Source organism: Mustela erminea, chromosome 18 (genome assembly GCF_009829155.1).
Source record: "Mustela erminea isolate mMusErm1 chromosome 18, mMusErm1.Pri, whole genome shotgun sequence".
NCBI classification, from domain to species: Eukaryota; Metazoa; Chordata; class Mammalia; order Carnivora; family Mustelidae; genus Mustela; species Mustela erminea.
Genome location: NC_045631.1, coordinates 18,348,829 through 18,370,546, shown reverse-complemented (window position 1 = coordinate 18,370,546; position 21,718 = coordinate 18,348,829). Strand labels below are relative to the sequence as shown.

Below are 21,718 nucleotides of genomic sequence, written 5' to 3'. Positions count from 1 at the left end.
AAAATGAGAGTAAAAAGGGATAAAGGTAACAGTTACATATAAAGCAAGAACTTCAAAGGAGTAGAGGTTTTACTTTTACCCACAGTGTATGACACTAGAATCAGGAGGAGACACAGTGTCCTCCTAATGTGAAGTATGTAAGCCATAAGCAGCCTCAGAAGAAAGGGTATCTTTGGTGAAGAGACAGTTTCAGTCAAGGAAATGAAGGTTCATCAAAGAGGATGAGAATCCAGGGATTATAGAGGACATCATGGGAAGGTTTTAATCAAGGTCAAAGACACAAGAAGCAGTGTGGCCATAGTATGAGAGGGCTTGATTAGTAGTGAACATGGACTAACATGGATATAGCATTAAAATTTGCCCATACCATTAAATGTTGTTGAAAACAGGGTTTTAAATGGCTGCAGAACTTTGTGTTGAAGGGTATACAGCTCAATTAACTGATCTGATGTTGAAACGTTGCTTCAAGTTTTTCACTAATGTGAATGGATATCCCATTATATAATACAGTAACTATAATAGCTCCTAAATATTTTTGTATATCTTTTTTTAAAAAAATCTATACAACAAACTCCTGAAAGTGGAATAATTACTGGTTCAAAAGAAACATTTTTTTCAGGTTTTTAATACACTTTGCCAAATTGGAACCATTTCAAACTTTCATAATATAGGAGTGTGTACTCATTACCTTGCCAGTATTGGATGATATAACTTTAAAAATCTGTACCAATTTGATTGATGATAAAAGTTAATATTTTCATTTTCACTCCTTAGTTATTGGTAAGATTGAATATTTTTTCATTTAGTTAATGGTCATTTATATTTTCTAAATTTTTCTGTTTATAGCCATGTCCATTTTTTCATTCTGAGCTTATATAATAAAAATTTTGTGTATTTTTGGCAGCTCTTAAACAAGCTTTGTACTTAAATGAGAATCATGTGAATGTGGACAAACAAAGCTCATAATAGAGACTGCTGAGTTGTAGGACCTTTAGTAAATGATCTGTTGCTAAGTTAAGAAAAATAATAAAGAACAGGAAGTTTTCATTTCTGAGTTCTCAGAGCACAACCAAAAATTATAGCCATAAGCCATTTGAGGAAGGACTGATTCTTTAACTGTTTTTTCTTTAGTTGAGAACTGTTTTAGATAAGTGGATAGGTAAATGTCTTATTTAATAAAGAAGGCTATATATGATTTTTTAAAAATTTGTGACTTATTAGTTATGGGAAAAGATTTATTTCTGCAAAAAAAAAAGAATATTCAGAACCCTTTTCTGAATTTTTATTTTTTAAAAAAATTTTGTTTCATTTTGTAAAAAAAAATTTTGTGACTAAAGAAAGGTAATATATAAATTAATAGTCCGGTATCTTTTTCTTTCCTGGTGTCATTAAACTATATTCCGTGTATTAGTAAAGGAGCTCTAGTAATACATATAAAGCTATTTCTCTTCTAGCAGTTATCAAAAGCCCAGGAGTCAACCCATCTAAACTTGTGTAGTGATGTAAGAAATGCAAAATCAGGGGCGCCTGGGTGGCTTAGTGGATTAAAGCCTCTGCCTTCGGCTCAGGTCATGATCCCAGGGTTCTGGGATCGAGCCCCGCATTGGGCTGGATCCTAGGGTCCTGGGATTGAGCCCCGCATCGGGCTCTCTGCTTAGCAGGGAGCCTGCTTCCTCCTCTCTCTGACTGCCTCTCTGCCTACTTGTAATCTCTGTCTGTCAAATAAATAAATAAAATTTTTTAAAAAATGCAAAATCATGTGGTTTCTCTTGCATTTATCTGAACTAATTGTGAAGGTTTTAAAAACCATTTCCCTTTTAATTAGATCATGTTTGTCCAACTGTATCCCAATAAAACATGAGATTGATTAAATAATTTTTTTATTTTTAGATTTTATTTATTTGTGAGAGAGTGTAGGGTGAGAGAGAGCACAGGTTGGTGGTTGGGGTAGAGGGAGAGGGAGAAGCAGACCCCCCACTGATGCAGGGCTCCATCCCAGGGCCCTGGGATCATGACCTGAGCCGAAAGCAGCCATTTAATCCGACTGAGCCACCCAGGTACCCAGTTAAATAATTCTTATTCTCTACACAAAACAAACTACCAGGGGAGGTAGTAAAGACTAAGAACCGCCAGTTACGGTGTTTTTCCTACTTCTGCAGTTTATATACTTGATAACCGTGTGTGTATGTGGAGAGAGGGTATTGTTATAATTAGTATCTGTAAAATGGACCTAGCATTTTATCTCTTCATGTTGATTTCTTATTTGGAAATTAAGCTAAAAGAAACCTACCAACTCTTAGACATAAAAAATTAAGATGTTGATCAGATATGGCTCTTTTCCCACTTTCAGTGCTATACACATAGTAGACTCTCAGAACATGTTTGTTGAATCAAGTTGAAATATTTGCAAGGAACTACTACTTCAGGTTTTATAAAAGGTTATTTCCCTGAGGTTTTGGTACAAAACCTATTTTGAAAGATTCGTGTGGTACAATAGCAGTTCTTGCACTCTTAGGACAGTTGGAATGTTTACATAAGAGCCAATTTATAACTTGAATTATGTTTTTTTTTAAGATATATGCCTGGGTCACCTGGGTGGCTCAGTCACTTAAGCAGCTGACTCTTGGTTTTGGCTCAGGTCATGATCTCAGGGTGGTGAGATCAAGTTCCTGGTAGGGCTTTGCGCTGGGTGTGGAGACTACTTGAGGTCTTAAGAGTCTTTCTCTCCTTCTCCTCCCTCTGCCCTTTCCTGCTACACTTGAGCTTGCTCTCTCGCATGCTCTCTTTTTTTAAAAAAAAAAAGGGTAAAGGCCCTTACAGGGAGTAATTTTTATCTTCCTACATTTGAAACTAATGATAATTTGTAGTTTTATTAGAAGGCACTATTAATAAATACTCCCTTCTATTATTTTGTGAACAACTGGCCTTCAAACATAAAATTAGAATAATTGCAGGTTTGCTAATTTTTTTAACCATTTTTAAATTAAATTTTTTATTTTTTATCAACATAAAATGTATTATTAGCCGTAGGGGTACAGGTCTGTGAATCGCCAGGTTTACACACTTCACAGCACTCACCATAGCACATACCTTCCCCGGTGTGCATAACCCAACCACCCCCTCCCTACCCGCCTCCATCCAGCAACCCTCAGTTTGTTTTGTGAGATTAAGAATCTCTTACGGTTCATCTTCCTCCCAATCCCATCTTGTTTCATTTTTTCCTTCCCTACCCTCCAAACCCCCCACTTTGTCTCTCAACTTCCTCATATCAGGGAGATCATATGATAATTGTCTTTCTCTGATTGACTTATTTTGTTCAGCATAATACTCTAGTTCCATCCACATAATCGCAAATGGCAAGATTTCATTTCTTTTGATGACTGCATAGTATTCCATTGTATATACCACATCATCTTTATCCATTCATCTGTTGGTGGACATATAGGTTCTTTCCATAGTTTGGCTCTTGTAGACATTGCTGCTATAAACATTCGGATGCACATGCCCCTTCAGATCACTACATTCTTATCTTTAGGGTAAATACCCAGTAGTGCGATTGCTGGGTCATAGGGTAGCTCTGTTTTCAACTTTTTGAGGAAACTCCATGCTGTTTTCCAGAGTGGCTGCACCAGTTTGCATTCCCACCAACAGTGTAGGAGGGTTCCCCTTTCTCCTCATCCTTTCCAGCATCCGTCATTTCCTGACTTGTTAATTGTAACCATTCTGACTGGCATGAGGTGGTATCTCATTGTGGTTTTGATTTGTATTTCCCTGATGCTGAGTGAGGTGGAGTACTTTTTCATGTGTGTGTTGGCCATCTGGATGTCTTCTTTGCAGAAATGTCTGTTCATGTCCTCTGCCCGTTTCTTGATTGGATTATTTGTTCTTTGGGTGTTGAGTTTGATAAGTTCTTTAAAGATTTTGGATACTAGCCCTTTATCTGATATGTTGTTTGCAAATATCTTCTCCCATTCTGTAGGTTGTCTTGGTTTTGTTGACTGTTTCCTTTGCTGTGCAAAAGCTTTTGATGTTGATGAAGTCCTAACAGTTCACTTTTGCCCATTCTTCTCTTGCCTTTGACGGTGTTTCTAGGAAGAATTTGCTGCATCTGAGGTAGAAGAGGTTGCTGACTGTGTTCTCCTCAAGGATTTTGGTGGATTCCTGTCTCACATTAAAGTCTTTCATCCATTTGGAGTCTATTTTTGTGTGTGGTGTAAGGAAATGGTCCAGTTTCATTTTTCTGCATGTGGCTGTCCACAATTTTCCCAACACCATTTGTTGAAGAGACTCTCTTTTCCCTTGGACATTCTTTCCTGCTTTGTGGAAGATTAGTTGACCATAGAGTTGAGGGTCTATTTCTGGGCTCTCTATTCTGTTCCACTGATCTATGTGTCTGTTTTAGAGCCAGTACCATGCTGTCTTGATGATGACAGCTTTGTACTAGAGCTTGAAGTCTGGAATGGTGATGCCGCCAAGTTTGGCTTTCTTTTTTAACATTCCTCTGGGTATTTGAGGTCTTTTCTGGTTCAGTATAAATTTTAGGATTATTTTTTCCATTTCTTTGAAAAAACTGGATGGTATTTTGATAGGGATTGCATTAAATATGTAGATTGCTTTAGGTGGCGTAGACATTTTCACAATGTTTGTTCTTCCAATCCATAAGCATGGAATATTTTTCCATTTCTTTGTGTTTCCTCAGTTTCTTTTATGAGTACTTTATAGTTTTCTGAGTACTGGTTCTTTGCCTCTTTGGTTAGGTTTATTCCTAGGTATCTTACGGTTTGGGGTGCAGTTGTAAATGGGGTTGACTCCTTAATTTCCCTTTTTTCTGTCTTGTTGTTGGTATAAAGAAATGCAACTGATTGTTATGCATTGATTTTGTATCCTGACACTTTACTGAATTCCTGTACAAGTTCTAGCAGATTTGGAGTGGAGTCTTTTGGGTTTTCCACATGAAGTATCATATCATCTGCAAAGAGTGAGAGTTTGACTTCTTTGCCGATTTGAATGCCTTTAAATTTCTTTTTGTTGTCTGATTTCTGAGGCTTGGAATTCTAGTACTATGTTGAGTAGCAGTGGTGGATAATGGACATCCCTGCCGTGTTTCTGACCTTAGGCAGAAAAGCTCTCAGTTTTTCTCCATTAAGAATGATATTCGCAGTGGGTTTTTTAATAGATGGCTTTGATGATATTGAGATATGTACCCTCTATCCCTACACTTTGAAGAGTTTTGATCAAGAAAGGATGTTGTCCTTTGTCAGATGCTTTTTCAGCGTCTATTGAGAGTATCCTCCGGATCTTGTTCTTTCTTTTATTAATGTATTGTATCACATTAATTGATTTGCAGATGTTAAACCAACTTTGCAGCCCTGGAATAAATCCCACTTGGTCATGGTGAATAATCCTTTTAATGTACAGTTGGATCCTATTGGCTAGTATTTTTGTGAGAATTTTCGTATCAGTGTTTATTAAGGATATTGGTCTGTAATTCTCTTTTTTGATGGGGTCTTTTTCTGGTTTTGGGATCAAGGTAATGCTGGCCTCATAAAATGATTTTGGAAGTTTTCCTTTCATTTCTGTTTTTTGGAACAGTTTCGGGAGAATAGGAATTAATTCTTCTTTAAATGCTTGGTAGATGGGGTGCCTGGGTGGCTCAGTGGATTAAAGCCTCTGCCTTTGGCTCAGGTAATGATCCCAGGGTCCTGGGATCAAGACCCACATCGGGCTCTCTGTTCACCAGGGAGCCTGCTTCCCCCGCCCCTCTCTCTCTGCCTGCCTCTCTACCTACTTATGATCTCTATCAAATAAATAAATATTTTTTCTTTAAATGCTTGGTAGAATTCCCCTGGGAAGCCATCTGGCTCTGGGCTCTTTTTTTTTTTTTTTTTTTTTTTTTTTTAAAGATTTTATTTATTTATTTGACAGAGAGAGAGCACAAGTAGGCAGAGAGGCAGGCAGAGAGAGAGAGGAGGAAGCAGGCTCCCTGCTGAGCAGAGAGCCCGATGTGGGACTCGATCCCAGGACCCTGAGATCATGACCTGAGCCGAAGGCAGCGGCTTAACCCACTGAGCCACCCAGGCGCCCTGGCTCTGGGCTCTTGTTGGTTGGGAGATTTTTGATGACTGCTTCAATCTCCTTACTGGTTATGGGTCTGTTAAGGTTGTCTGTTTCATCCTGGTTCAGTTTTGGTAGTTTATATGTCTTTAGGAATGCCTCCATTTCTTCCAGATTACCAAATTTGCTGGCATATAGTTGCTTATAATATGTTCTTATAATTGTTTGTATTTCTTGGGTGTTGGTTGTGATTTCTTCTCTTTCATTCATGATTTTGTGTATTTGGGTCCTTTCTCTTTTCTTTTTGATAAGTCTGCAGGCCTGCTAATTTTGAAAGTAATCAAGTAATGACATATTTTATGGTTAGGTCACTCACATTCATCCTTAATCATATTATGTTACAGCTACTTTTCCTTAGGCCATTTGTAGGCTAGAATATTTTGTGGCGAGAACTAAAGTGTTTTGTGATACCTGGGGCTTGAACTCGTGATTCTAAGGTCACAGGCTGCATGCAGTACCAACTGAGCCAGTCAGGGGTTCCTCCTTCCTTTTTATAGAAACCATAGATGGTCCCCGACCTAGAATACTTTGACCTAGGATTTTTCAGCTTTACAGTAGTGCAGAAGTGATATGCATTCAGTAGAAATTGTACTTCAAATTTTGAATTCCGATCTTTCCCTGGGTTAGTGACGTGCAGTACTCTTTTTGTCATGATGCAGGGCATTGGTGGTGAACCACATCTCAGTCAGCCATGTGTTCATGAGGGTGAACACTCCATTCACTTACTACTATTCTGTGGCCATTTAACCATTCTGTTACTAACTTTCAATACAGTATTCAGTAAATTACATTAGATATTCAGCCCTATATTACAAAGTAGGCTTTGTGTTAGATAATTTTGCTCCACTGTAGCTAATGTGAGTGATCTGAACATGTTTAAGGTAGGTTGGGCTAAGATATGATGTTGGGTAGGTCAGGTGTATTAAATGCATTTCAACTTAAAATATTTTCAATTTTTAAAAAGATTTTATGTATTTATTTGAGAGTGAGTGTATGCAAGAGACACAGCAAGCACAAGAGGGGAGGGGGACAGAGGGAGAGTGAGAAGCAGGTTCCCCACTGACCCTGGGATCATGACCTGAGCTGAAGGCAGACACTTAACCCACTAAGCCACCCAGGTGCCCAAATATTTTCAATTTGTTGGGATTTTAGTGAAAACTTTAAACTTTTTTTTTTAAGATTTTTTTTATTTATTTGACAGAAAGATCACAAGTAGGCAGAGAAGCAGGCGGGGGGTGTGGGTGGGAACAGGCTCCCCACCAAGCAGAGAGTCCGACACGGGGCTCGATCCCAGGACCCCTAGACCGTGACCCAAGCCAAAGGCAGAGGCCCAACACACTGAACCACCCAGGCGCCCTGAAAACTTTAATAGTCATTGTCAGAGTTCCTTTAGTTAGAAAACTGAGAGTCAAATGAGCTTCAAAAGGAGGTAATCTTCCTTTTTCAGCTTAGGTTCGCCTTTTTATACACTACCTCTTTATCCACTGATGATGCTGTTAGAATTCCGGGAATACAAGTCCTTGAATAGAATTTGTAAAATTACTCCCTCCATTATGTTATCACCGTGTAAGTAATAACTGATTTTTTCAAAGGTCATACAAACAGACAACATCCTTAAACATTTATAAACAAGGGGACAAAACCTCTTACGTCTCAAAGTATATATACTTTACATTGGAAAGGCCCTTCCCAATCTTGTTTATTCTGTATTATATGAGTCTAAAAAGTACTAGTTGTGTTTTATTTTTCTAAGTTCAGTAGTTTAGGTTGAAGCAACCAGTTTGAAAGTAACAGCAGGTAAACTATGACTGACTAGAGGAGAGATAGGAAAAAATAATAAAAGCAAGTAGAAGTCTAATGTTTGGGGACTTACTCTTCTAGTCAGTCCTTAAAACATAACTTAAGTCAGTGATCAAAAAATACTTAATTTATGCTGATTAGAAAGACTGAGACATTAAAAATAGATTGGAAAGAATTCATGAGATATGCTTATTAGAATATTTAATATTTTAATATTATTTTAATGTTTAATATAATAATATTTTAATGTTTAAAATTGATATTCTAATGAGAAATTTATGACATGACAGGAATTTGCATTAAATGAGTAATAAATATAATATACAAGTAATACACTTAGCATACCACCTGGCTCAATAAATGTTAGCTCTTGTTGTTTTTTTAATCAGTAGCTTTTTGTCTAGTTGTAGTCCATTTACTGTCACCTAAAATGTCCTTAGTTCTTTGCCTATCGACTTTCTTTAATTTATTAAGTATGTGTTCTATTACTTGTATGCCCTTTGTAAATTAACTTTATCTCCATGGTCATAGGGAACTAGAATTGGGTTTATTTATTTTGTTCTGTTTGTTGCCATGGAAAATAAAGGAAGCACCAGTTCATACTGTACAGCTGAAAGCAGCAAATATCAATAGGCTAGAGAACTATAGTCTTACGACTGAGGATTATATTTTTCAATAAAAGAGAAATTCATCAGTAGACTTAATTTAAGATAAAATTCACCCTTTTAAAGTATACTTTTCAGTGTTAGTATATTTACAAAACCCTATACTTCTAAGAGAAAGCATTTTTTTAAGTAGCTTAATTATATATTTTTTTCTTAGCTGTGAATTTACTTTTGCCCTTGTGGTTACCACTTCCTAAACACCTCTTGCCTTGTCTTAAATTTTTTTGATTAAAGTCTAATATATCTCTTTTAGGAAGGCCATCTTGATTCTTTGCTCCCACAGCCCTTTTTTTTTAAATTCCTTTATTATATAGCTTATCACATCTATATTATAATTATCTGTTTAGTTACTTGTCTTCCCTCTCAGGCCATTTATCTCTCAGGGATAGAGATTGTTCTTATTTTCCCTACTGCCTAGAGGAACTAGAACAATGCCTTAGTACATATTATTGAATGATTATAACCCCAGATAGTTCGGGCTGCCCCTAAGCCTTAAGCATATACTAAGAATTTGATATACTATATTTAATGGTGAATGTTTTTTTAAAAACGTGCTTTTTTTTTTTTTTAAATTAAAAAAACGTGCTTTTTGTTGCTGGGAATCATACCGTTAAATATGGTGGAAGGAACCAGTGCTTTCCCACCCAGTCAGTACATACACACTCACATTCACATGTGCATACAAAATAATTGAAATCCATAGAGACTGAGTGCTTTAGTGGTAAAGTTGGGAATAAAAAGCCATGTTACCTTATTGTTTCCTATACCATTCTATTTTCTCTGACACCTTACAGACTATGCTCTTGATTTACCAAAAAATTCATTTGTTTCCTTGGGTTTCGGTAAAAGACCTTGAAAATGTTAATTTAATTATAATATTTTTTTCCTAATACTTTTCTGGTTTTTTCGTATAAGTAAGAAACTAGTTGCCAACAGAATACTGGAAAAGAAGTTTTAAATTGTCTTAAACAGTAACAACATTTTTATGTTTTATAGACCTCCGTGAGTGAAAGCCTTCAGAGGGAAGCTGCTAAGAAACAAGCAATGAAACAGGTAAGGTGGCTGAATGAATTAAATGTATTTGGTGAGGTAATTATTTCAGTATGAGTTTTGGCATCTATGTCCTAAGACTGAGCAGAGTAGTTGTGTATAAAGAAATAATTTTATCTTGACCCTTCTTTTCTGAAAATGTTTAAGATGTTTCTTGATTTACATATATTTCAGTTTTTTGTGATAAATTTTCAAGGAAAAAGCACAATGAAGAATTAACTCTTCACTGCTGTGTTGTAGATTAAACACATTTCTCTTTTCAGATGACTCAGGAGTCTTAACAGTGGATTATATGGTTTAATAATTCTTACTAGAGAGCCTACTTGCTTAAAAAAAAGTTTCTTCACACCAAAGTGGTTTCATAATTTTATATTTGAAATTCATCTACTAAGAATGGGGAATATCTGATAATTTTCAATAGATTTGCCTCATACTTGATATTTGTATAGTGCTGTGGTCATATTTGCAAGCACTTTTTTGTACACACATTACATTTTTAAAATTCTCACAAACCTGCCCATGGTCCTGATTAAGAAATCTGAAACTTCAAAAGGATACATTACCCCTCATGATCACACAACTAATTACAGAACTAGGCCTGAACATCTACTGATTTTTCTGCTATGCCATTGTATCTTAGATTTAGCTGCTACAGTGTCATGGTACCTTTCTTTTTAATTTTAATTTTCCCCCCTCCACTTTCTTTAACTTTTGACATCTGTTTCTCCCTTCTCTACCTTGAATCCTGCATAAGGATAAATTTGTTAAATGCTTTCTAATGTGCCAGATTTTATAGCAACTACTTTTTTTTAATGAAGCTGATACAATTTATATAAAGCTGATAACAATAGCACATCATAGAGTACATTATATAGAGCCATATACATATATGGGGGAAAAGGGGAGAGAAAATAAGCATTCAATTTTGAATGTTATTTAATTCTGTAGTAGGCACAAGGAATCATGGAGGAACACATAGATAACTTTGAAGATAGTTGTAATATTCTAGTTCTTAAGCTGGGTGACACATTCATGAGTGTGCATTTTATTGCATGGGTGTGTGTATATGCTATATTTTCTATTTGAAATGCTATATAACAAAAGTAATTTTTATTTAAATTTTTAAATTTTTAAAATTTAATTTCATTTAATTAACATATAATGTATTATTGGTTTCTGAGGTGGAGGTCAGTGATTCCTTAATCTTATAGAATACCTAGATGGCAACTACTTTTTAATACTCTTACAGTCTTCATTTTGTAGTTGAGGACATGAAGGCAAAGGATTTATGTGACTTTTATGAGGTCTTGTAGTTCAACCCAAGCAGTTCAGTTGCAAAGTGCACGCTTTTAGCCATTATGTTTACTGCCACCCTGGAGAACGGGCACAGAATTACGTAGTTTAGTAATGTTAAGATAATATCTTTGTTTCATACTGGAATATAACGTGTAACTCAACAGTCTCAAATGATTTAATGCACACATTTCTAAAATTGATTTATTTTTTTTATTTTTTTATTTTTTATAATTTTTTTATAAACATATAATGTATTATTAGCCTCAGGGGTACAGCTCTGTGAATCACCAGGTTTACACACTTCACAGCACTCACCATAGCACATAACCTCCCCAGTGTTCATAACCCCACCACCCACCCTCTACCCCCTCCCCCGGCCACCCTCAGTTTGTTTTGTGACATTAAGAGTCTCTTATGGTTTGTCTCCCTCCAGATCCCATCTTGTTTTATTTATTCTTTTCCTACCCCCAGGCTCCCCACGTTGCCTCTCAACTTCTCATATCAGGGAGATCATATAATTGTCTTTCTCTGATTAACTTATTTCACTAAGCATAATACCCTCTAGTTCCATCCACATCATCGCAAATGGCAAGATTTCATTTCTTTTGATGGCTGCATAGTATTCCATTGTATATATATACCACATCTCTTTATCCATTCATCTGTTGATGGACATCTAGGTTCTTTCCATAGTTTGGACTAAGAGTCTTATGGTTTGTCTTCCTCTGTGATTTTGTCTTGTGTTATTTTTCCCTCCCTTCCCCCATGCTTCTCTGGTTAGTTTCTTAAATTTCACTTTTTTTTTTTTTTAATATTTTATCCATTTATTTGACAGAGATCACAAATAGGCAGAGAGTCAGGCAGAGAGAGAGAGGGAAGCAGGCTCCCCGCCAAGCAGGGAGCCCGAAGTGGGGCTCGATCCCAGGACCCCCAGATCATGACCCAAGCCGAAGGCAGAGGCTCAACCCAGGCGCCCCTCCACATATTCTTTTTTAAAGATTTTATCAGTTGAGAGAGAGCAGAGTGAGAGAGAAAGAGCACATGTAGCGGGAGGGGCAGAAGGAGAGGAAGAAGATGACTCCCAGTTGAGCAGAGATCCCAACTCAGGACTCCATTCCAGTACCCTGGGATCATGACCTGAGCTGAAGGCAGATGCTGAACTGACTGAACTACCCAGGTGTCCCTTCAATTCCACATATGAGTGAAGTCATATAATTCTTTCTCTGACTTATTTCACTTAACCTAATTCCCTCTAATTCTATCCATGTTGTTGTAAATGGCAAGATTTCAGTGGCTATCTGGACTCTTTCCATAGTTTGGCTATTGTGGACATTGCTGCTATAATCTTTGGGGTGCATGTGCCCCTTCAGATTATTACATTTGTATCTTTGGGGTAAATACCCAGTAGTGCAATTGCTGGTTCATAGGGTAGCTCTATTTTCAAATTTTTGAGGAACCTCCATGCTGTTTTCCAGAGTGGCTGCAATAGCTTGCATTCCCACCAGCAGTGTGGGAGGGTTCCCCTTTCTCCGCATCCTCGCCAACATCTGTTGTTTCCTGACTTCTTAATTTTAGCCATTCTGACTAGTGTGAGGTGGTATCTCATTGTGGTCTTGATTTGTATTTCCCTGATGCTGAGTGATGTTGAGCATTTTTTTAATGTGTTGGCCACTTGTATGTCTTTTTTGGAGAAAATGTCTTTTCATGTCTTCTGCCCATTTCTTGACTGGATTATTTATTCTTAGGGTGTTGAGTTTGGTAAGTTCTTTATAGATTTTGGATACTAGCCCTTTATCTCACATGTCATTTGTAGGTTGTCTTTTGGTTTTGTTGACTATTTCCTTTGCTGTGCAGAAGCTTTTTATCTTGCTGGAGTCCCAGTAGTTCATTTTTGCCTTTGTTTCCCTTGCCTTTGGCAGCATGTCTAGCAAGAAGATGCTGTAGCTGAAGTCAGAGACGTTGCTGCCTGTGTTCTCCTCAAGGATTTTGATGGATTCCTGTCTCACGTTGAGGTCTTTCATTCATTTTGAGTCTGTTTTTGTGTGTGGTGTAAGAAAATGGTCCAGTTTCATTCTTTTGCATGTGGCTGTCCAGTTTTCCCAGCACCATTTTTTGAAGAGACTGTTTTCCATTGGACATTCTTTCCTGCTTTGTCGAAGATTAGTTGGCCATAGAGTTGAGGATCTATTTCTGGGTTCTCTATTGTGTTCCATAGATCTGTGTGTCTGTTTTTGTGCCAGTACCATACTGTCTTGATGATTACAGCCTTGTAATAGCCTGAAGTCCAGAGTTGTGATGCCACCAGCTTTGGTTTTCTTTTTCTTCATTCCTTTGACTATTATACAAGGTCTTTTCTGGCTGCATAATTTTAGCATTATGTGTTCCAGCTCTGTGAAAAATGCTGGTTGTTATTGTGATAGAGATTGCATTGAATGTATAATTGCTCTAGGTAGCATTGACTTTTAAATGATATTTGTTCTTCCAGTCCATCAGCATGGAATGTTTTTCCATTTCTTTATGTTTTCCTCAGGAGCTTTCATGAGAGCTCTGTAGTTTTCAGATCCTTTGCCTCTTTGGCTAGGTTTATTCCTAGGTACCTTACAGTTTTTGGTGCAGTTGTAAATGGAGTCGATTCCTTTTCTCTTTTTCTCTTACTTTTAGTGTATAAAAATGCAGCTATTTCTTTGCATTCATTTTATACCCTGCCACTTTGCCAAATTCCTATATGAGTTCTAACAATTTTGGTGTGGAGTCTTTCGGGTTTTCCACAGAGCATATCACATCATCTGCGAAGAGTGAGAGTGTAACTTCTTTGCTGATTCAGATTCCTTTTAAGGAATGGGTTATTTTAATAGCCAGACAACATTTTTTTTCCTTCTGTTCTTTTATCTGGTCTTCAAGTGCACAGAACCGATGATGGCAACATTATCCGACTCCCTGTTTCACTGGAAAACCTATTAAATGTCTTCCTTAGCTGTAATATTTGCATTAGGTCATTGGTAAATAAATATTGTGAAGCCAAGTTCAGAAGTTCTCTGCTCTTGGTTTGAGGTGTTTGTTGCTTGTTTTTAAAAATCATATATGAATGAACTGTATAAAGCAGATAATACAACAACTTAGAAGGTGGATACAATTATTTTCCTAATTTTTTTAGATGAAAACTGAGGCAAGAAAAGATGTTTCACAAACTTACTTAGAATAGCCCATAAGTTATAGAGCCAGGATTCAAACCCAGGCAGTCTGGCTCCAGACTAATGTTTATATTTTTAGTCTAAAATGTAATTGAATTTTGTAATATATATCTGATTCATGATCCTCTCTCAGAAAAGTTAACCAAGAATTTTTATGGTATGTTTCAGCCAGCTTATATTTTTTTAGACATGTTTGTTTGTTTGCTTGTTTGATTTAGACCAAACTAGAAATCCAGAAGGCCCTTGCAGAAGATTCCACTGTATATGAATATGACAGTATTTATGATGAAATGCAGAAGAAAAAGGAAGAAAATAATCCCAAATTGCTTTTGGGAAAAGACCGGAAGGTTTGTAGCTGAAAATACAAATTTCTTTGACCTCAAAGATTTATTTAATTGTTTTAGAGACAGTAAGAGCGTGAATGTGCAAGTGGGGGGAGGGTAGAGGGACAGAATCTCAAGCAGACTCCCCGCTGACTATGGAGCCTGACATGGGGCTTGATCTCACTAAACCCTGAGATCATGACCCAAGCCAAAATTAAGAGTTGGACACTTAACTGACTGAGCCACCCAGGTACCCCTTGACCTGTATTTTATATCTAATCTTAGCATGAGGAATGATCTAAGGAAAACCTTTTATAAGGGTATTTGAAGTGTGAAGAGCCCCTAGTTCCTGATAACATAGATTTGATTTAGAACTCCCGAAGCCCTACATTTGGTATCCTAATAAGAATGAGTAAATTATCTAACAATAAAAACAGTTAAGTTTTGATTTTTTATTTTATCACCACAAATAAATTTTTTTTTTAAAACAGAGTTTTATGTTTTGTCTTGTTTTTAAATATTTTACTTATTTATTTGACAGAGAGAGACACAGTGAGAGAGGGAACACAAGCAGGGTGAGTGGGAAAGGGAGAAGCAGGCTTCCCTTTGAGCAGGCAGCGTGATGGCGGGGCTCCATCCCAGGACCCTGGGATCGTGATCTGAGCTGAAGGCAGACACTTAATGCCTGAGCCATGCAGGCGCCCCACAAATAAATTTTTGAAATTTTTTCTTAGGAAGTCTTTGTTTACTAACTCCTCTTCCTGTTCATATTTTGTGTTTTATCATCTTCTCATTTCTTTATTGCTTTCAGGCTGACAGCTAAATCATCTGCACATAGCATATTTTTAGTTTCAAAAAAATGATTGAGAGTGGGGTCTTAATATAAGTCCAAATTGTCTAACATTCTATTTCTTTCACAAGCACAGACTGATTGTTAAAGATCTTTACATTTTATAGTAGTACGAGTAGGGTGGTGGTGTAAAATTGCAGCTTTTTTAAAAAATAGGCTCCATGTAGAGCCCATTGGTGGGCTTGAACTCACAATCACGAGATCAAGACCTGAGCTGACTGAGCCACTCAGGCACCCCCATCTATTCTTTTAAAAAACCGTATTTCAACTAATGTGAAAAACTAATAAGAACCTTTCTGATTTACTTTCTGTTGAAGTATTGAGACAATACCTGTAAAAAGGGTGAAAACATAGTGGAAAAATTAGTTTGAGATTTTTAAAAAAGTAAAATAGCATTTTGAATAATTTGTCTTTACACTTAAATTTTTATTGAAAAGAATTTTAGTTTCAGTCTTGCTAATAAATTTATATTTTTTGAGAAGATGACAGTCCCACTTATTTGGACTAGCCATTGTTATCTTAATAAATTCATGATAAAAACAGAATATTCTTAATTTTTATCTTTGATTCTTCTCTGAATTATCTTATTTTTTCCTCTAGCCCAAATATATTCACAACTTACTAAAAGCAGTTGAGATCAGAAAAAAGGAACAGGAAAAGAGAATGGAAAAGAAAATACAGAGAGAACGAGAAATGGAGAAGGGAGAGTTTGATGATAAGGAGGCATTTGTGACATCTGCCTATAAGAAAAAACTTCAAGAGAGAGCTGAAGAGGAAGAAAGAGAAAAAAGGGCTGCTGCACTCGAAGGTGAACTGGAAGAGGGAAGAGGGGAGGAGGAAGCAGAAGCAGCAAAATTCTGCCCTGTGGTTTCACCATTTGCTCTGTCCCTGAACTTCTAGATTCTAGATGTTGTGGTCCTCATTTATATGAATTCAAGGTGTAGATACGATAGTCTGTGACTTTATAATAAACGGAGAAAAGATGATGACTAAAACCTTAGCTGTACTTTTAGTAACTGTTATTTCTACTGGAATTCACATCTCTTGTTTTGTTTCTTAAAACTATAGCCATTACAAGTCATTGCCTTAGAAAATAATTCCAAATGTAAAAACCTTTATTACAAGTCGTAACACCACAATATTTGTCAGAAGGACTATAAATCAAGATTTAAATCCTAGTTATGTTTTCTGGGTTTAAGAAACTAAAGTAACATCACTGGGGGAACTGGGTAGGCATTTAGAAAAATAGTAACGTTAATTCAAGAAAGAGAAAAGATGTGCAGGAGCCAGAGAATGTCTTAATGCTTTACTTCAGTATTTCGTACTCATGGTCATTTCCCAAGACCTAAGTGCATTGTATGTTTATAAATAGCTTAATTAGAAGATGCTCATCAATTTTAAATAGAAGAAAATCAAATCTATAATATTCTAAGCATGTATTATGTGTTTATATAGAATATCAGTTGGCAGATTTTCTGTGAAGGACTTAGATAAGTAAATATTTTAGGCTTTGTGTACCATATGATCTCTGCTGAAGCTACTCAGTTCTGCCTTTTTAATGCAAAAGCAGCCTTGAACAATAAGTGAACAAGTCTACATTCCAATAAAAATTTATTTACAAAAACAGTGAGCCACATTTGGTCTGCAGGCTATAGTTTGCTAACTAGCTCTAGAGAGTAGTTTATACACTATGTATGTTACATTGTCTGTATCTGAAAAACTGAACTGTGTTATGCCTTGTTGAATATATTTCTCTCACTTTGCTTGCCTCCTCTTAGCACGTTTGGATGTAACCAAGCAGAAAGATCTCAGTGGATTTTATAGACACTTGTTAAATCAAGCAGTTGGTGAAGAGGAAGTACCTACATGCAGCTTTCGTGAAGCCAGGTAAGACGTGGCATATGGAATAGTAGAAGAAAGATTCCATTCATGATCTGTGATTATGGGATCACTTTAACCCTCTGAAAGATAAAGGAATGCAGTATTGCATATTGTGTCGTCAGCCAAACCTGACCTAATGAAATTGTTAGGGATTTACACTTTCTTAATTAAAAACCCACAGATTACTTATTTCTGTTCTGCAGTAATCCTACATGTATATTCAAATAGTATATAAGGGAAGTGGTTTATTTTCGTAAATAGAACTTGGCCTCTATAAAACAGAAGATTCACATATCAAGGGCTAGGAACGTACTACCTAATATGTAGCTACATTACAAATACTCAATTGTCACATTTGGGTAATGGCAACCATATTAGATGGCACAGATATGAACATTACTATTCTGTAGATACATCCATTAGCACTGTCATAGAAAATAAGGGTTGGAGGGGTTTTTTGATAAAATCATAAGGTATCGTAGGAATGGTGAAATGACTATCATACATATAAAGCTGAAGTTAAAAAGGAGAATTTGTCCTAAGCTTGTACCTGAGTAAAATGGTTTTTTGGAAGAAAAACATTGAGATTAGAGGATCTAAGTCTGTGTTGCTAGGAAAAGGAAAGAGTAGAATTAGGGTTGAAGAGCCAGAATTAGATTTATACTCCACCTTCCCTCCCCCTGCCAAATTCTGGGTTTGATTACAAAACTGATGAAAATTAGGAGTCTAAGGAAGTATATTTGAAGAGAGATTTTTGAGTAGAAAATTAGAATTTCTATTAGAGTCTGGAATAGTTGTGAGGCCAGCCATGAAATTCCATAATGTCATTTTTTAGTTGTACTTTTTTCAGAGTCTAATAATGGAATTCCTAGCTATTAAATGATCCTTTAGCCAAGACAGTTCTGCCAGCAATTCCCAGAGAACCACAGTTCTGTTAGTACGATCACTATGTAATCAGTAAGAATAAATGTGTGGCTAGTGTAAATAAATTAGCCACACTTACCAGTTGGGAAAATGTAGGTGATGTAAATAATTTTTGGTGGTTTTTATTGTAATCAGATGAATTCACGTATCCCTATTTTGTTGTGATAGGTGCCAGGGGTTATATTAGGATGCTCATGCCTTTCTTTTTTTTTTTTTTTTAATTTATTTGACAGGCAGAGATCATAGATAGGCAGAGAGACAGGCATAGAGAGAAGGGGGAAGCAGGTTCCCTGCTGAGCAGAGAGCCCGACGTGGGGCTTGATCCCAGGACCCTGAGATCATGACCTGAGTGAAGGCAGAGGCTTAACCCACTGAGCCACCCAGGGACCCCTCATGCCTTTTTAATCATAAGAAATTATGTAGTGATATTTAGAATTAGATTTTGCTACCATTTTGCTGTGAAAATATCTTCAGCTATTTCCAAGACTATTCTTGAATTTTTTGAAAAGAGAGGAATAAGAATCTGTCAAAGCTGCAACTTGAACTTCATGTTGTGAAAATAGCACTTAGATCCAGAATGTATCTTACTATTCCCAATTATTCTTTATCATGCTGAACAAAAATGAAGACCTTAAACAGACTTATGCTTGAAGGTTCTAGTGGTCCAATATAGAAAGGCTAATTTGCTCTATTTTACTTCTAACTTTTTCTGAAAATACTCTGAATGGTTGGAAAATAATAGTTCGTAGATGTTTACAGGGTAAATAGCACCTTTTTGCATTTAGTCGTTACATTGGTTTAAGTATTGAGAAAAATTACGTGACCACTTCATGTGCTTACTCTAGTGATAATGTGGCATTTTGTGTTATATTATCTGTTTTAAGATCTGGGATAAAGGAAGAGAAATCAAGAGGTTATTCGGATGAAGTAAGTTCGGACCACAGAATACCACCTGAGAAAAGCAATGTCCAAACTGTTGGGCAAGCAGAGGAAAACCCAGATGCAGACAGTGACTTTGATGCTAATAGGGAGAATGATGAAATGGAAGAAAATAATAAAGTGAACTGCAGGAGGAAAAAGGTCACAGAGACCTCTGAGAGTGACTCCAAGCATCAGAGAAGTCAAGCACACTCACGGTCTTCTAGTGAAGAAAGAGAGCATGGTACCAAATGCCACACAAAAAGGTCCAAGTCAAGAGTTCATGAGAAAAGGGAAGATCAGCACCAAGAGAGACAGTCCAGGGATCATGAAAACTATTACACTGACCATGATTACCGAAAAGAAAAGAAGGATTCTCACAGGCACAGAGAGGCCAGTCATAGAGATTCTCACTGGAAGAGGCATGAATATGAAGAGAAACTGAGGGGAAGAGACCAAAGAGAAAGAAATGACAGAGCTTGGAAAAGGGAGAAAGACAGGGAGAAATACTCCCCAAGAGAACAAGACCGAGATAGACAACGAAATGATCACAACCGACACAGTGAGAGAGGAGGAGAGAAAGAGGAGAAAAGCAAAGAAAAGGAAGAGCGTATGAAGCCTAGGAAAGAAAGATACGAACGCAGCGATAGGTACAGAGATAGAGAGCAACTGGAAGTGAGTGTTCAACCTTCTGAAAGAAGCCGCGACAAAAAAGAAAGCAGCCCAAATTCTAGGGCAAAGGATAGGTTTCTTGACCAGGAAGGATCCAGTAAAATGAGAAATATGGAAAAGGGCAAAGAAAGAAACCCAGAGAAACCCTCCAGTTCTGAAACATCCCTAGGAGCAAAACACAGACTCACAGAGGGAAGCCAAGAGATGGGCAAAGAACAAGAGAAACCACCTGAGGTGGGGAACAAGTTTGCAAAGCGAAGCAATGCAGAAACTGTAATGTCGGCTAGAGACAGGTACCTGGCCAGGCAAATGGCACGGGTTAATGCAAAGACATATATTGAGAAAGAAGATGACTGATAACTGCCCAAATAGAAAGAAATGTGGAAGCACAAAAATTGTAACTCCTGGACCATACTTTGTGAAGGCATAAAGGAGTGTGTTAACAGTGGTTGGGACGGCATTTTTAAATATATTTTCAAAATTCATTTTTGGTTTAAGTAAAAAAATAAGTCCTTTTATCTTGAATGTTTGAATGAATTGATACATATTTAATTATCAGTACCACATTCTTGTTTGTATTCAAGCAACTTAAAGAATGTTAAATCCCTATATTTACTTAATGAGGACAGTGGGCTCTACTATAGCCATTAAAAAATAATTCAAACAACCCCCTAATAATGTTGGTTTTGTTGCAGGAGCTATTTTATAAATACTGTATTCTGGATAAAAATATGTGGATTTGAACAATAAAGTAGAAACTATTGTTATACTTTACGTTCTGAAATTTGTGTTAATGGATAAAATATGGATCAGATATCCTAAGTAACTATCTCACAGCGCATTTGGCTTAAATGCAAATAAAAATAGTGAAGTGTTTGTACATTTAATTCATGCACATAGTTTATTTTAAAAGTATGTCACCCATTTATGCTGCAGTTCCTCTTTTTTTTCAATTAAAAAAAAAATCACTTTAATTGGGGCGCCTGGGTGGCTCAGTTGTTAAGCGTCTGTCTGCGTTCGGCTCAGGTCATCGTCCCAGGATCCTGGCATTGAGCCCTGCATCCGGCTGTCTGCTCAGCGGGAAGCCTGCTTCTCCCTCTTCTACTCTCCCTGTTTGTGATCCCTCTCTCGCTGTCTCTCTGTCAAGTAAATAAATCTTTAAAAAAAAATCACTTTAATTCCGAAACCCTGTCAAGTTAATTGGTTATGTTGTTTCAGTTTTAGGTAAAGGTGAAAAGATGGAGGAGATTCAGGTAGCCGATTTAAGAGCCTGTCTTATTTTATATATTAATAAACTTAACATTTGGGGGCATCTGCGTGAGTCAGTGGGTTAAGTGCCTGACTTGATGTCAGCTCAGGTTATGATCTCAGGGTTGTGAGATCAAACCCCATGTCAGGCTTCTGTGCTGGATGTGGAGCCTGCTTAAGATTCGCCTTCTCTGCTCCTCCCCCTGCTCTCTCTCTCTTTTTTTTTTTTTAAAAAAAAAAAGGACTTTTAGAAAAGACATGATATTAAGGATCAAATTCAGCATTCATAAATCATTTTATTATACCTTTAAATCCAAAAAGGGAAACTAACAAGAAATCAAATGCCCATATCTCTTGACTGACACATTAAACATCAGTTGCATCCTAATAATTTAAAAAGACCAGTGATGGGGCACCTGGGTGGTTTTCAGTTAACTGTGTGCCTTCAGCTTAGGGTCCTGGGATTGAGCTCCAAGTCAGGCTCTGTGCTCAGCCGGGAATCTGTTGCTTTCTCTGCCTGTGTGTGTGTGCTCACTCTCTCTCTTAGATAAATAAAATCTTTAAATAAAAATAAAATAGATCAGTAACAAACAGTTAAAAAGCACTGAATACGTGTACACAAGGGGAGTCATATCGTAACTATGAAAAAGTTAAGGTGAAATGATGGAAGACCATGAGTGACAGGCTAAAAATCTTCACCCTCTGTAGGGAATATGGTTCCTTTGTTGCAGTTACTATAAGGAGCCATAGATTAGATTAGTTTAACCATAGTATGTAAGATACAGT

At 36.8% G+C, this 21,718-nt stretch overlaps 1 protein-coding gene across 3 annotated transcripts in view; it reads left to right on the top strand.

Annotated features, from left to right (window-relative positions):
• Positions 1 to 20,571, top strand: part of NSRP1 (nuclear speckle splicing regulatory protein 1) — a 58,060-nt gene extending 37,489 nt beyond the window's left edge. For all 3 annotated transcript variants that reach the window (XM_032320734.1, XM_032320735.1, XM_032320733.1), the window contains 5 exons: positions 9,576 to 9,632; positions 14,335 to 14,463; positions 15,890 to 16,097; positions 17,068 to 17,176; positions 18,979 to 20,571. In XM_032320734.1, the coding sequence (XP_032176625.1) occupies positions 9,576 to 9,632; positions 14,335 to 14,463; positions 15,890 to 16,097; positions 17,068 to 17,176; positions 18,979 to 20,041 (1,566 nt within the window). In that variant the 3' untranslated portion in view covers positions 20,042 to 20,571. The remainder of the gene's footprint in view (positions 1 to 9,575; positions 9,633 to 14,334; positions 14,464 to 15,889; positions 16,098 to 17,067; positions 17,177 to 18,978) is intronic.
• Positions 20,572 to 21,718: the final 1,147 nt, after the last annotated feature.